The 17,182-nt window shown below is 38.7% G+C and overlaps 1 protein-coding gene across 3 annotated transcripts in view; it reads left to right on the top strand.

Moving 5' to 3' along the window:
• Window positions 1-16,962, top strand: part of hspa12a (heat shock protein family A (Hsp70) member 12A) — a 33,229-nt gene extending 16,267 nt beyond the window's left edge. The window contains exons 7-13 of one of the 3 annotated variants that reach the window (XM_023327913.1): window positions 1,175-1,346; window positions 1,560-1,568; window positions 6,974-7,060; window positions 11,010-11,114; window positions 11,204-11,462; window positions 12,574-12,677; window positions 13,630-16,962. In XM_023327913.1, coding sequence (XP_023183681.1) covers window positions 1,175-1,346; window positions 1,560-1,568; window positions 6,974-7,060; window positions 11,010-11,114; window positions 11,204-11,462; window positions 12,574-12,677; window positions 13,630-14,261 — 1,368 coding nt within the window. In that variant the 3' untranslated portion in view covers window positions 14,262-16,962. The remainder of the gene's footprint in view (window positions 1-1,174; window positions 1,347-1,559; window positions 1,569-6,973; window positions 7,061-11,009; window positions 11,115-11,203; window positions 11,463-12,573; window positions 12,678-13,629) is intronic. The other 2 variants (XM_005806574.2, XM_023327914.1) reach the window with 2 other exon arrangements.
• Window positions 16,963-17,182: the final 220 nt, after the last annotated feature.

Here is a 17,182-nt window from a genome sequence, read left to right as displayed (position 1 = left end):
TGTCAACTTTAAACATTTTTTAACTCAAAAACATGGCGGGATGGATGACTGCCGTAGCTCCCTGAGCACCGAGCTTAGGACGTTTTCTGGGGGAAAACCTTGAATCCTGATAAAGTTCCAGCCTGAGAGGCAACCCAGCAGAAGGAAAACATCAGGCCTGGATGTATCAGGCTCATCCAGGCCAGATATAAAAGAGGGAAAGCTAAGTTAAGTGTTTATGTTGTCAGAGTTTTTCCTTTTGTTCCAATACCTCTTTGAGTGGACTAAAAATATATATATAAGTTTGTTGTGTTATTATTATCATTATTATTATTATTATTGGTGGTAGTAGTATTTATATTGATATTTCATTAAGTAAATATTGGAATGAACTTCATCAAATCTTGTAAGACCAAGCGAAAAGATGAAAAAGAAAACATGCATTCGACAGAAATAATCAGTGAAATTTAAAATATGAATCAGATCCACTGGTACAAAATATCTTTTTAAGCATAAGATAAATCTGAAATGGGACCTTTGTGGCATAAATAACACCAGTGCTGAATTTAACCAACCCTGAAGTTGCGTTCAGGGAACGCTGTAATCGCTGCCATTCCTTGCTGTGCTGAAAGTGGAGATGACCTGTCATATTGTATTTTATCATGATTACACATTCACACATTCAAATTTGTTCTTTTTTTGTTGTTTTTAAGCTTGAACAAAGCTGATAAACAGCAGCAACACTACGTCCATAAACACACTGTGCAGGATGTTGTAGAGCAGTGGTCACCGGCACAGATGCTGTTGCTGCTGTTTCTAAATCATTCTGCTGTTTGTGGGCTCAATGTTGGCGCTCAAGATGTAACCGACAGAATCCGGTTAAAGGATTTTCAAAATAATAGATCCTCCAGACCAGGCAACAGGGGGAGCTAACATTAGTAGACTCCACTAATGCGCCACAGAAGAAGAAAAGTCTCAATGAGATGTCTCTTGAGTTTTGGGCGATATTTTTATTTATTTTTTTATTTCAAACAAATACGCGACTGTTTTCAGAGTCTGTTTTATATCAAAATTGGTACCAATTGGTCCACGGACCGGTACCAGTCCAGGGGCTGGGGGCCACTGTTGTAGAGGACAGAAGTTTTTATTTTCTGATCATTATAAATCATACTTTGTTTCCTCTGCCTCTCTGCAGTCTGCTCTGGTGTCACGTGAAAACCCAGAACAGCTGATCATTGCTCTGGAGCCCGAGGCGGCCTCCATCTATTGCCGTAAGCTGCGCCTCCATCAGATGGTGGACCTGGGCACACAAACCACCCAGAACGGCTTCAGCCCCAACGACAATGTGGGGAGTGGGATGACCCAAGGTACGTTTGGTCCACATTCACAAAAAGTGCTTTAAATCTTTTCAACTAACGGGTTTTACGCTGTGCATACCACGGCTAGCACCATGCCGCTTGTTTCTGGGCTCCTGTTCTTCTCAACATGCAACACAGAAAACTCTGACTTACTTCAGCAACATAAGAACTGACTTTGTAACTTGCTGTTTTCTCCTTATTTCACACCGTTCGCCTCTGTAGTGTCTCCAGGTAAACAACACAAACTGCATGAACACACATCATATTTATTAAGTTGAATTCATCACAGTTAAGCTTGCTGTTGCTTCTTTTCTCAGAACTTGGTAGTAAGAAATTGTGCTTTGCAATACAAGCATCAACACAAATTAAACAATCACATTTAAACTATAAAATTAAAATACTACAATATTAATGAGTTCTTTGTATTTCTAATTACTGAAGGAAATATTCATATGAACTAGGCATCCTCATCGCCCACTGAATCAATGGAAGCCATTGGCCGCTGTAGTCCTTAAAGTCGGGTTTGATTCCCAACCCAGGCTGCATGTCTTTCTTCCTTCGTTCGCTGACTGTTTCCTGTCTGATTAGTCAATAAAGGCCTCCAGCACAAAAGTCTTAAAGAAACAGAAAAACATTATAGAAGAAAGAAATTTACCAATCTCAACTCATATTTCAAAGCTCTTCTGTTTGTCACTCTGAATGTAGCACTTGTACTGTGTGGTGTTAAGAGTCAGCAAGAGATCTGGGAGGATATGTACACTCCAAAAATCGCTGTGCCACTGCGTGTGTGTGCGCGTGTGTGTGGCATAGAGGGGATGCAGGGAAACAACTACTCTGCCATTGCCAAGTTAATGAACTGGTTTTGTGCTGAATTTGATGGTGCGTTTGTGTGTCAGCAGAGTGAGGAGCAAAGGGCTGAGCGTGCGTCTTTGAGGTTCCCTTTACTCAGCATGGTGGACCGTGTTGTCAAACTGTTGAAGCATACAAGCTGTTGTCTTTAAAATCAAGTCAGGGCGACTTGGTGTTCAGTAAGTTTATATTATCAGGCATCAAAGGCTCATCCATGTTATTATTTAATTTGAAGATTGCGTTTAAAACTAAATGTGCCTCAAAAACATAGCAAAATGGCCAGATTTAAGGGGAAGGTCAGTATGTTTGATTTCTACCATGAATATATAGTGATTTTTCCAGTGTCAAATAAAGACACTTTTCTTATCTTAACATTAAAAGGAGACCTGAAAATTGTTTATGAGCTCAAGTGAATTAAATCATAAAATATGCTTTTGGTGTTTTCTGCATATTTCATGGCCTCCCCGAGATGTGTGACTTGTGCGGTTCCACCAAGCATTATGAGCATGAAGCATTTCAACAGTGGATGAAAATGGTCACAACATGGTTCACTGTGTGTTGCAATTGATTGTTCAAACCAGCCCAAAAATAAATGTAAAAATACAGAATAGAGACCATTTGAAGTGGCAATCTGCTCTCATCATCCCACGTTCCCGGCTCGGTTGCTATGTGTGTCAGCCATGACGGTTCTGATCATCAGAATCCGATTCTGAAGAGTTTTCTCTCGAATCTGGAGATCCAGCTGTCAGCTCAGGTTCATACTGGTGTGAATGTTTATCATATACTCCCAAGAAGTCTTCTGGATTTTTTATTTTTTTTTTTAAATCCAGAATGTTTATTCTGTTCATTAGTGAAATGTTCATTAGTGAAACAGCCAGCCAGACAATTCAGCACTAATTTAGTGGCCGACTGGCTGCGGCGTAGTGCGCCCAGGACGGAAGTGGACAGGTTCGGCCCATTTCAGCTTTTATTGACAGAAGCACTAAGAGTCAGAGAAATGAGTCCCTTGTATGAAGAGTTTCAATAAATGATGTTCATGCAATATCAGTATTTCAAGAAGTGATTTCAGTTCTCCTTTGAAACATAAAATGGAGTGAAGCAGCAACTGCAAATGCCTTTCTCTTCCTTTCACACTGACACTATTCACTTCTCACTAACGTTCCCTACACCACTCCTATATGGAGGACCAAAACTGGCATGATTAAAAATAAAAGCAGAAATTTATATTTTTTGTTTTGCCTTTTCCTTACACATGGGCTTTTGTCAAAAAAATTTATATATTTTCTTTTGCGTTTTTCATGTATTTTCATCTGGAAATGTATTTATTTTGTTTTGTCTTTTCCTTATACAAGCATTCTTTTGTCATTGCCTTGTCTCCTTTTTTAAAAAAAGTTTTTCTTGTGCATGTCGCGTTGTGATCGAGGAATGTTTAAATGCAAATGAGGGGCGGTGTCGTCAGGCTTCAGCTTCTGCTGATTGGTTGGCTGGCATCACACTGGACTTAGCTGAAACAGAGATGGTTAGCAGTTTATCAGTGAGCTGGAGCTTAGCAACATTTTTAGAAAATAGTGTTATAACTCCAGCACATTTAAAAAAATTGAAGCACGTTTAAAAAAAATACAAAAGAAAATATATGAATTTCTTGACAAAAACACATTTATAAGGAATAGGAAAAAAGACACGTATACATTTCTTGATGAAAATGCGTGTGTAGGGAAAAGGAAAACCAAAAAATATAGATTTCTGCTTTTATTTCTAATTATGTCAGTTCTGGTCCTCTGTACTCCTACACCAAAAAATTGATAAAAGTCATTAATTTATTACTCTGGTAAATATTTTTGTGTGACCGTAAACTTGTGGTAAGTTCTCTATGAATTAGTACAACTAAATGCAAATGTGCAAACAAGCCAGACATTTCTTTTTTGGTGACAAATAATGCCTCCTCCTTCCCTAAAATCATCTACTGTAGGCTGTTTTAGTCACAGGAACTGAATTGGCATATTAAGTCCAATTTGGTGATTCATACAAAGGATTAAATATTCAACAATTACTTTATTTCAAACAGTGGGGAGGGGACAGCATCTAAACACAATATGTTTTTTTTTACACTCCTTGCATGCTGGGCATTGCATGTTCTGAGCACATAGCGTCCTGCCAAAACCAAAATGTGATCCATTCAAACTGTTCTGGTCACATTGCATGGTGTCTTCATATTTCATTTGGTGATACATACTTGCTGTTTTGAGTGTTGGATGCTTTGTCAACTGCCTGATATCACTATGAGATGTCCTCTGGTTTTGGCATAGATGTTCCTGTTCCAGTGCTTTCATTTGCACATCCGCCTGCATGCACAATAAGTCATTTCAACACTTACTGCTTAACTGTTCTTGTAAATGTAAAGTATGTTTGATTCTAAGGTGTTTATGTTGAGCATTAAATGCATTTTTATTCCATATCAATCAAAGGTTTTTTTTTAAATTATGTTTTTGCAATTTGCAAGCAACGTTAAAAGTCTGTTTGTTTTATTACCAGGGGAAAAACTACAGTGTTTATAATTATGTACATGAAATCCTTCTTCACTAATGGGGGGATGAACATTGCTTTAAAAGCACACTCTGCTGGATGTTGAAATCCGTACTTACATTGACGGACATTGTCTCACACTGTGGATTTTTTTCTTCATATTTTCTAATCTCAGATACATTAAAACTTGTTTTCTACCCAAAGCACAAGAATGGCTGAATGAGTCCAAGAATGAATGCTATTTTTTCCCTTGGATTTGGAGTATATTAATGCAGAAAGTTGCTTGTAAACGTAAATGCAGTTGCAATCAAATGTGTTTCAGTGCTGTTAAAAAAAGATTCCTTTGCGTAATCCATGCTGTTTTAACATTTCGTCACACAGATACACTTCTGAGATCATCCAAAAATTGTGATACCAAACAAAGATAACGAGCTAAAATATATTTAAAAAATGAATCTAGAGAAAACCACTATAACAAAAACAATTTAAAAAAAAATCACATGAAGCAGTGTCACATTTGTCCAAAACCATGTTGATTATTTGTGTCCATTCGACTACATCTGGTGTGATGATGTAATAAAATGCTGGTTTTGTGAGACATGATGTGGTTGTGCTCTTGCGGGTCAGATACAGGGACGGTGTTGTGCGTACCCTCTGTTAACATCTTGCAGATGCTCCTGCATAAACCACACAGTAAACCCTAAGAGTATTCATAACGCAGACAGACTTAGAGATTAAAATATTTTTATAGACAAGAAGGGTTTAATATCCTTTTTGCAGGGTATCAAGTAGGCGTGACTTAAAAGATATAATGATGTAAAAGGAATGCTAGTGTTGAAAAAAAAACCCCTGATATTCTCATTTACATTTTGTTAAGAAAATGCTTGTTCAAAATGATTTACACGCTTTTCATGAATAAATGGAAAACACCTTTACCAACATCACAGCATGCAAACCCTTTTTATAATTGCTTAGCAGTGTTTTGCATGGTTTTGATTATTTATGTTTGAGTTCCAAATTTTGGACATTGGATAGGTTCCTTAGCATCACCTTAATCTGTTGGGCTACACCCAAACATTAATATTACTTACAGTTTAAAGAAACATGGCCATTATATTAAAATATTACTTCAGCTCTAAATAAGTCAGGATTATGGATATGAAAAGAATTTTGGACCAACTGTACATGTCTGTGAGAAAAATGTGAAAAAGGCATCAGAGGTTACATTTTACAAGAAGTTCGTCTGGATATTTTTATAAATTTGTAAAAACTTCTTAAAATGGTGAAAACAAGAAAAGCATTGCACAGTATCACATAACAAAAAGAACTCAAAGTATTAATGCAAAGGCCAACTGATGCTGGTAGCACATGACCAGCATCTTCTTAATGTTGAGGACTGCTGGGTGTCTAAATGTCAATGTTATCAATACCACAGCGATTATTGGTATTGGATCGATACTGCTGCAATGACATGGATGCTTTTGTTTTTCTTTTCGAAATTTGCAGGTAAGAAGGGAATTATTCTAGTCTTTTTCTCCTACATTGTGTTATATTGTTGTTAGTTCATTGAACATTTTATTTGCCTAAACTATTTGCCCTGAATTTTTATCATAATCATAATCAACCAGCTGAAATCAAATCACCAAAATATTCAACAATAATGGCATTTCAAGAAAAAGTATCGGTAGCGGACCTGGTATCGATACTAGCACTGCATTTACCTGATATTGGATTGATACCAAAATATTCAGGTTTCTGATAGACAATGCACTTTTGCTTCTCATTTAGAGAACAAAATAAATATCCTAAATAGATTTTTTTTTGTCCTTTTTTTATTGCTTGACCTCAATCCCTTTACATCAGTCAGGGCATGTATGCACATTGAATGGATTAATATAGGAAACTGGATGTACATGAGCAGCATATTTTTCCTTTGCGTTATTGTCTGTAGAATAAACAACAAAAATACAGATTTATATGCTTAAAATAAAATCTAAATACAAAGGAAAGGGATCTCAGCGTAATATTGTAAAGCAAATTTGCTTATACTGAGTTAAATGATAATCCATGTTCTATCATATAATAGAAAATAATTCCTTTATTATGTAATATGTAGATATATATCTTGTATATTATTAAATTCTATAACGTGTTCACCTGAGCTTGCTGCTTTCCTTTTACACTGTACGCATCACTTCCTCACACAGCAGAGCTTCCTGCCTTCCTGACACTCATTGCAAAATGTTCTTTCTGTTAACAACCAGCTAAGGAGCATGCACGGCGCAACCGGCAGAGCCGCACCTTTTTGGTGGAAAATGTCATAGGGGAGCTTTGGTCGGAGCTGGAAGAAGGTAGTGTCTTTCTCTTCTTCTTAACTTTTTCTTTCTGGGTCAGTGTGCTTGACTGAGTTTCTGCTGCACAATTCAATTCAGAAAGGCATGTTGATTATTCTGTGAAACTAACATCCATTGCAATGCCTTATTTGTTTGCATTTGTTTACATATTTTTGCCCTCTTTCTGGCGTGTTTTCTATGTCTTAGGTGAGCAGCATGTGGTATGACTCAGATGAGATTACACTATTGAAGACAGAGAGTCACATGTTTACCCCTTGAGAGATCTTATTCTTTTCTTCTTTCTTTGCTAAAAGTGTGAAAATGGTCTCCAATTCAGTTTATATACCTAATTATTCACTTGAGAAAATACAAATTCTTGGATTTAAAGTTACAATTTATTTAATCTTTACCAGGTTCTAAGCTGATTCATATCCAATATGTGTGCAAAACCACACACCCTCCCAGTCTCTACCATATTATTTATTACCATACGTAGAAGAAGCAAAAATTAAGATGCATTTATTAAACTGATTACACCTAAATCACTAGAAATGCTTAAAGTACACAAACTAGCATTTAAAAGCAACATAAAGGGGGCATTCTTTCTTTTTAGCGATACAGGAGCATCTAAGCACAGCAAGCGTAATCTAAGGAAACGCTCCTTAAAAGCAGATTTATCCAGTCTTCATCCAGGTAAAGTTCAGTTTGTTTATTGGATTGTGCGATTGAAATTTGAATAAACATGCCATATTGTCGATTTAACAAATGTATTAATTTAGCAAAAACTGAGCTCGGTGGTGTTTGTGAGAACTGTACACAGTCTCCTCATGCTGGTCACCAGCTTTCACAAGTTACCCGGTGAACACACTGCCTCCACCAAATACAATTTGCCTAAAGTTTTTCATGGGAACAACCCAAGCACAAATGTACTCACTCTTTGTACCAAATATATAAACTTTTATTAAAAAAAGAAAAGTTTAAAGCTAAAAGTGTCACTGTAATCGTAGCTGGAAGCTGTTTCACAAGAGTAGGGTCAACTTTAATGGTGTGGAGCCGTCTTTTTCAACTTTGGTCCTCAAGGCACTCTGCCCTACATGTTCAAGGTTTCCCCCAGAAAAATTGCTAAGCCCGATGGTTGGGTGCTAGGGCAGTCATTCATCCAGCGTCCCGTCGTGTTTTTGAGTTAAAAAATGTTTCAACTTGAGAGGAAATTTCAAAATATCACTTGGTAATTGTGTGTTATTAAAAGATTGGAAGATGAATCCAATATAAGGTCTTAAAACATATTTAAAAAATTTAAAATAACTTGAAAATATAAGCAGTGCTTAGCCTGGTGGGGGCACAAGTAAAGCCTGGTGGCCCGCCAGGATTATAATACACTGGGGGAAACCCTGGTGCTTTAGATGTTTACTTGTGTCAATACTCCTGATTTCAACTGATGGCTGATTTACAGACTTTTGCTGAACTGCGATCATCTGAGTCAGGTGTGTTAAAGCAGAGACATCTAAAACATGCGGAGCAGTGTATCTTCAGGACCAGTGTTGGGGGACTAAAGCACAGAGACGTCAGCTGGAGGACAAGGCATTTTGAATGAATGAATGAAAAAGAAACTCTTACACTGAGAGGTGGCCAAAGAACATGGAATGGAACTGTCCAAAACAAAGCTCAAGCATGAACATGGAAAACGTCCAGAAACCTGACCTGAGACCCCTGAGTTACAGTGAGTTTCCAGGCAGAATGAAAGGCTTAAATACACACAGGAATGAGTGGAAATGACAGGAAACCGGCGGTGCTAATCAGATGAGAAAGATGAGCAGCTGAGTGAACGTGGAGGCAGAGGACAATGGTGAAATGACATGCAGCTGGGCAGGGAAGCAGAAAGCAGGCTGAGGGAGAGGCGATAAACAAAGCAGAGACAACTAAAACAAAAAAACAACAAAAAAAACTCCTGCAAATGGGTCCAAAACGCAATCAATGAGAATAAATGAACAACTAAAATAACTAAAATAGCGAGATCTAAGCAACAACAAAAATCAGTAAAAACATAATCTAAACAGAAAAAGAATAGAACTACGTAGCCTGATAAGTAAAAGCTTTATATTGCAATCTATTCTTAGATTATCTAGGAATTCTTCATTGAGAACATTGACCATTGAGATATGATAGAGCTTAGTTATTTGAAAATTTATAATAAAAATTTTAAACTCCATGCTGGATTTAGACTCAATTTAAACAACTGTTAGTCTACATCAAAGGTAGAAAAAAAATATGTATCAGTTTTTTCTGGTCAGTTTGTTTTTCCCTAAAGACCTGGTAGGTTGTTGTTGCTGTGGCATGTGTTCTCCAATCTTTAGACATTTACAAATGGACTATTTTTGATTGCTGACATTCTCATGGATGTGGATAAGACAATAAACATGCTCGGAAGCAGAAGATGGTAGGTTGGCAGTTTCTAGAAAGTGAGCAAGTTTGGCTGCTGGCGGACATGATGTTTCCACGTCGGGTACAGGATTTGAAAACATTGAACAATATTATTCATTTGCTTTCACAGCAAACATCCAAGAGCAAAAAGACCCAAGTACCAGGCTTTTGGTCCAAAATCCTCACAAGAGCTTGGGCTTGGTGAGGATAGTAAAGAATTGGACAAACAAGCTTGACTTGAAAGATGTTGAACAGAAAATATCTGCCCTAAAATAACGTCCACTGAGAAAGGGTAGTTCTAACTAAGTCTAATGCAAGATATCTTGATGATTATTTGGTGAATAATGAAAACTAAAACCATCAATTGGCCAGCACAAGAGTTGACTACCATGGAGACTAAATAAAGGCTGGTTGCCAGCATTTTTTAGATGGATGAATACGTTTGACAGATGCCGTTTCATCATGTGAATGAAGGCTGTGCTTCATCAATATCCTCCTGGCAAGACAACTGCAGTCTGGCATTCAGAGGAGTGCAAGAAAGGACAAACCAGTAGGAGTAAAGTATACTCTAACAAATAATATGTTTTAGTGTAACAGCAAGCTCCAGGAGAATAGTGCAAGTGAGTATGCCAACCTGTGGTGAGAAACTTGAATTTGATAGGCCACAACAATGGATTTAGTATATTCACAAACAAACATTGCCTGATATTGAGCAGTAGTGGAAGTTAGTTTTCTGGGAAATTTGTGCCACCTGATTGCAACACACATCTTTATGGTTGGGCTGCACAGTAACGTAGTTAGTAGCACTGTTGCCTTGCAGCAAGAAGGTCCTGGGTTCGATTCCCGGCGTCTTTCTGCACGGAGTTTGCATGTTCTTCCTGTGCATGGTGGGTTCTTTCCGGGTTCTCCGGCTTTCTCCCACAGTCCACAAACATGACTGTCAGGTAAATTGGTCTTTCTAAATTCTCCCTAGGTGTGTGTGTGGATGATTGTTTGTCTGTCTCTGTGTTGCCCTGCGACAGACTGGCGACCTGTCCAGGGTGAACCCCTGGACAGGGGTTCCTGTCTCTCGCCTGGGACGTTAGCTTGAGATAGACACCAGCACCTCCTGACCCCACTAGGGACAAGGGTGTAAGAAAATGGATAGATGGATGGATCTTTATGATTGTCCTCTACACTAATATTTTGAAAATACTTTTCAAGCTATCATTGAAAAATGACAGCGTGGATGAACAAGTGACTGTTCAAGATGAAAATACAACAAACTACGGAGCAAAAGAGCAAAGACAGCCCAAATTTAGGGAAAAAAATAAATAAATCTTTCCAGGATTTACCAACAAGAGAAGGTTGACAAAACTTATTTTCTCAAAGCACATCTGAAAGCTGGAAGCTGATTAAGTAAGAATGTTATCAAATTGAATAAGAAGTCAAAAGCAGTCCCTGTGTATTGGAGCAATCCTTTGAGGAAGGATGTTGGTAGAGAACATCCAAGTTGCATGACTTTGGTTTGCTGCTACTTTACAATTGCTGCTTGTCCTCTTTGCAGGTGACCGTTATGTGGTAATGGACTGTGGGGGAGGAACAGTGGACCTGACTGTCCATCAAATCCGTCTTCCAGAAGGACATCTAAAAGAACTCTACAAGGCATCGGGTAAATTGTGTGGGAAGAAGCTACTTTTAAAGCCAGTGATCACATTTATAGTTGTGTGATTCCTCATGTAAGCCCATGTTTTTCTTTAGGTGGACCTTATGGCTCTATCGGGGTTGATTATGAATTTGAGAAGTTGCTGTGTAAGATCTTTGGCCAGGATTTTATCGACCAGTTTAAAATTAAGAGGCCAGCCGCCTGGGTGGACCTGATGATTGCATTTGAGTCTCGGAAGAGAGCGGCAGCTCCTGAGAGGACCAACCCTCTCAACATCAACCTGCCTTTCTCCTTCATCGACTACTACAAGAAGTTCCGGGGTCACAGCGTCGACCACGCTCTGCGCAAAAGCAAGTGAGTGCGAACTGAAACGCTGTAGGAATCATATACGACACTGATCAGATATTTACATGCATTCATTGTGGGCATAAATTTCATATTAAGTTGGGTGTTTAACGAGACATTTGTCTAGAATGGAGACCTCACACAACTTGTGACATCAATAGATCTAAAACATCATAAAAGAATGGCACAAGTGAATAATTTGTCTAAATTATACCTGCAGGGTCAGCTATATATCACCAACGTTTGGATAATAACTGTTTGCAAGCAGTAGAGAAACCACACATTCTGTGGCCATCAAGAACATCAATAGTTTACCTGAAGTGATTCAACTTAGAGGTATAGTTCGCAGATTTATAAACGTCTTGGGTCAAGTGCCAACTTCTATTTTGGAAATGAGAAATATCTTTTGCATCCTCCTAAAAGACATGAAAGCAATAGCTTGAAGAGTAAAAAAAAAATGTTTAAATAGCTCCACCCATTCCCTTGGATGTGCTCTTTTACTTTATTACGTACTCTTTTAACTTGAGCAATATGTTTCTTCTGACTGGATGTAATATTAGCATGTTGGAGAAGCCCGGCCCACATCCTGACATGACTCTGGTGGTGGGATCTAAAGATTAAGCATGATGGAAAGGAGATAATTGAAAGAATCATTTTCAACATTTGCCTTTTTAATTAAATGTACATTTAAAAAAAAAAACGTATTCATTCACATTGTTTTATTATCATTTAATATCTGTACCTTTTTCATTTCCAGTCAGAACAAACGTCTTTGTAGAAAGAAAGTCATTTCAAATGGAAAACTGTGAGGGTCTATGAAGAACTTTGTACTTGACTGTAAATATTCACTAAAATAGTTTCCCAGTTTAATTGCTGCCTCTTTACTATTATTATAGCCATAATGACGATAGTTATGCTATATCTCAATAAACACAAGCTTTATTTTGTGTGGTTTGACGGGACAGTTGACCCGCTTCCCCCACCGTCCGACCGTGACATCTGCCGCGCTCTGCCTGAGTGAATCAGGACGGTTCATGACAGAAGACAAAAGAAAGAAGATTTATTTTACTCAACTATGCTGTGGACTTTGCATTAAGCAGATTTTTCTTCTCTTTATTAGTGTGGACTTTGTTAAATGGTCATCTCAAGGGATGCTGAGGATGAGTCCAGATGCAATGAATACCCTCTTCAAACCGACCATAGACCACATCATCCAACATCTCAGTAAGCTCCACTTATGAGATCAAACATTAAAAAAACATATGTTGCTGCCTAGGAACTCTATTATTTCTAGACAGAGCAGCTCTTGTAAGAATTGTTCTTCGTATTGTGAAGTAATTCTTGAAACAAAATTATTCCCTTAAGTAGTTTTTGTTCAGTAGGCCAGTTTTCTTACAGTAAGACGGATAAGTGCCACCTAACAAGAGCGTACGCCCTAAAACCACTGTGCCGGGATCATTGGTTGATTCCTCAGCCAAGGTAAACATTAGCTGCATTTCCATTAGTCACAGGATTGTGCAAATTGAAAATACTAAAATAAATTTGCATAAGGGAAACACAGGAATTTTGGAAAAAAACCCAACTTGTGTTTTCACACAAGTCACATGCTCACCAACCAGATATTACTTCTGATCCATGTATCAGAAATCCATGTAAAAACCACCGACTACATATTCCCCAGAACGCTTTACACGTGTCCGCTCCCAGGTATCAGGGGCTTGTTGCCGATGTCTCCTCTGATGGCTGATAGTTGATGAGTGCTAGCTGAATCACGAACATAATCTTGTGTAAGTGTTTACATCCACCGTAAACATCCATCGAACCATGACACGTGATGTCATGGCTCTAATGACATCACGTGAACAAGCTTATTCACGTGGGATTTTAATTTCATTTCTTATTTTATGGAAACACAGCAATTGCAAAATTGTGGGGGGTTTTTGACATTAGCAGGCAGGGGCGCCGTATAGGGGGGAGAAGTTAGGACAATTCCTAAAGCACTTCAGGCTGCAGTGTGAAGGCAGCCTAACTGTGCCACCATTCATTTACTTTAAAAACCCTGCTTTTTCTATGGGATTTTCCCCACTGAATCAATTAACTCAACATCATCACAGTAATGAGTTTACTTTGTTTTTTGATAATCTCGCTCATTTATTTATTTTTTTGCCTTCTCTAGCTGAACTCTTTGAGAAGCCAGAAGTTAGCGACATTAAGTTCCTATTCCTGGTTGGAGGTTTTGCTGAGTCCGCCCTGCTGCAGCAGGCTGTCCAGAACATGCTTCAGGGCCGCTCCAGAATCATCATCCCGCACGACGTTGGTCTAACCATCCTGAAAGGTGCTGTGCTGTTTGGCCTGGACCCCAGTATCATTAAAGTGCGTCGTTCACCCCTAACATACGGGGTAGGTGTCCTTAATCGATTCGTGGAGGGCAAACACCCGCCGGAGAAACTGCTGATAAAGGACGGAACCCGCTGGTGCACCGACGTCTTCGATACTTTCATTGCTGCTGACCAATCTGTGGCACTGGGTGAGATGGTGAAGCGCAGCTATACGCCAGCCAAGCCTTCCCAGCAGGTTATAGTTATCCATGTTTATTGCTCGGAGAAGGAGAAGGCAGGGTTTATCAGCGAGCCCGGGGTCAGGAAGTGTGGGACGCTTCGCTTAGATGTCAGTGGAACAGAAAGTTCAGCGCCACGCCGTGAGATCCAGACCCTCATGCAGTTCGGTGACACAGAGATTCGAGCCATGGCTATAGACGTGTCCACAGGACGCACCGTCAAAGCTAGCATCGACTTCCTAAGCCACTAAGGCTCGTATGAGAGCCTAGCTTCCAGAATCCCCAGAAGCAGTAGTCATGAAAATACAGCTTCCACATTACAACTATGAATAGTACTAGAAATTTGCAACGTATAAAATTCCAGGCTCAGATACTTTTGGTTGAAGAACGTTGATAGGCTTCGACATGAAACCCCCCAAAATGTTGGACTGTAGCATTTATGGTAAAAGGGTCAAATAGACAGTTTGCTTCAGCTGTCGCTGGTTCCCATGTTTTCACTTTCTTTACTGAGGAGCTCTGTTCTGCTAAAAGGCTTAAAGCAAACACTGTTCTGAGAGCCCGGCGCTGAGGCAGGAGCTCTGCGTTGTCAGGTTTAAAAGGGAACGCCGTCAACACTTGTCCAGTTCTGATTTCTGTTCTCTGAATTCTTAGTCATTAGTATTATTGCACGTTACCTCGCAGTCCACTACAGAGGCGATCCACACACGAATCATAACCTTCACGCAGAACTCCTATTCACACACATGTTTTATTTGCTACAAATTCCCCAGAACGCTGCACACGTAGCCGCTCCCAGGTATCAGCGAGCAGCTAACTTTCCTCATCATAACTTTCCTCTAAGTTATGATTGATGCTTTTTTGCTTTTTTTACAGTATCTCATAGTCCAGTGTTCAAGGCACGTTGTGCAAAAAAAAAAAAAAAACCCCACTGTAGGTGTGAAAACTTGCCCTGCAGAAATGTGGTGGTAAGTTTTCCATACTTGCCAAACTTTACTTTCCAGTTGTAACAATAGTTAAGGTTCTTGGTATCATTTAGCATCAGGTGCATTTAGCACAGACAATTTTCAAACTTTTCCCAAATGCGATTCAATCCACTTAAGACTATATAGTGCAGGTAACAATTATCCCAAGTTATTTCCAGGGAATGTCAATGAAAGCAGCATTATTTTTGAGACAGCAGTGGATCAGAATGACTCGTCAATCTGTCTTCATGGAGTCAGAGTCCTAAAGCTACATTTACTGTTAGTCTTAAATGAATTCTGTTAGTGTCTGTAATTATTTCGTTCTTAAAAGTTACACTTTTACCAACGGTCTACTCGTGTAGCCCCTATTCAAAGTGGAGACGTTTGAAACACAACATTTAGTCTGATCTTCTTGAAAAACCTTTTTTTCCCAGACTAAGCAGAACGAAGCAGGTAACGCTGACGTCTGACGGATTCAAGTCATTTCTTACAAAACGCTTTCTCGTTTCAACACGCCGTCCGCTGGGATTTACGTCCATATTTTTGAGAAAACATGGAACAGATTTTCAGTCTGGTTCGTTTTCAGCCAGCGTACGCAAAATGAGTTCCTCAGAATGCTGATGTCAGTGTCAATTTCTTTTCTATATTAACCAACTATTAGCCACTATTAATCAATTAAGTATTCCTATCTAAGAGGAAATAGACAGAGCTTTCACTAACATTGTTGTATTGAACCCAGCTGCAAGCAGCTACAGTTTACAAAAAAGTATATTAGTGGCCTAATTAACCAGACTGAACAAAGTTGCAAAATTATGACTCATATATATATATATATATATATTTACTTTCATATGGACCAGTTTCACTGCAAATAGTTTAATATTTAGTCAATGCCAAAACTAGGTTAATAAAACTGATGTTGATCATTGCAGACAGATTTTGCACATGAATCAGCCGTTTGCTTCTTGGCTTCCTGCCTGTGTTTGCAGGATTGTTGTGACCTTGATTATTTACCTTAGTTCACGTTCCTCTACTTTGGATTCCTCTCTTGAACACAACAGATCGAATCCAACGGAGTGCTGCTTTATGTGAGGAGAAATAAACTCGAAAGGGAAAACTGCAAACTGCGCTCCAAAGTCAATCTGAAACGCAAGAACAGCCTTGACTGACCCTTTTTTTTTTTTTTTTTGCAAACTGTGAGCAGCTTTTGGACGCAGCGCTTCCTGCTTGGCCGAGCTTTTGATTCAGGTAGAACTGGGAATAAAAACGTGCAGGCCAGATCATAATAATCACTTTTATTTCTAGAAATACACTATTTAAATATTGTACAGATTGTTCTAGCGCTGTCATAGCAGCTTTTGAAATAAGAGTGTGCGCATGTGTGAGAACGAGTGCGTGTGTGTGTAGCATCGGCATTTCTAGAAAAAATATTTTCCTCCCCTCTTATGCTTGTGCGACCAACGTGGATTTCTGTTCGCGTTGCGAAATTTGAAATGTGATCTTGTTCTCTGCAGACATAAACAAAACTTGGAAACTTGAATTGTTTAAAATTATGGCAATGAACAAATCTGTGCTTATGATCAATAGCAGAATTCTTTGTTGCAGAGTAAAATAAGGCATTCCCAGGGAGGAAGGAACAATAAAGAGCACAGAGAGAAAGGTGGGAAGTTCATGAAAGTAATAAAAGAGGGGTGAGGAGAGACAGAAGGACACCAGGGGAAAGACGAAAAAGAATTGTTTATAATCTCTGGCTATTTTTTTTTTTTTTGGCTGTGCAAGTTTATAAAACAAATCATCATGACATTTTGCATCTACAAGCTACGGAGCCAACTCAGAAAAAGTCCAAATAGTTTGGATGTTTTTTTTCTTTCTTTCCTTCTTATGGAAAGTTTCTGTTTCTATCGTAGGTATGTGGTGCATTTCTGTCCTAAATAAAAAGATTTAAAACTTCAGATATTTCACAAGGTACGGAGCCCTCTAGGGGACATGGAGAATTTTTTTTCTTTTGCGTTCCCTCGCAATACTGTACTGGTCAGTTATGCAGCATAATTGAATACTGTAAGCCTTTCTTACGGAGGGCGCCGTACTTTATGCTTTAATATAAGGTTATGTGAGGTTTTTCCATGAATGTTAGTATCTTTTTGTGAAATATCTGAAGTTTTATATCTTTCTTTAGGATAGAACATACATTTCTTTAGATAAACATACAG

Source organism: Xiphophorus maculatus, chromosome 22, assembly GCF_002775205.1.
Source record: "Xiphophorus maculatus strain JP 163 A chromosome 22, X_maculatus-5.0-male, whole genome shotgun sequence".
NCBI lineage: Eukaryota > Metazoa > Chordata > Actinopteri > Cyprinodontiformes > Poeciliidae > Xiphophorus > Xiphophorus maculatus.
Note: the sequence above shows the minus strand (reverse complement) of the source record. Positions and strands in the feature narration are given on the sequence as shown.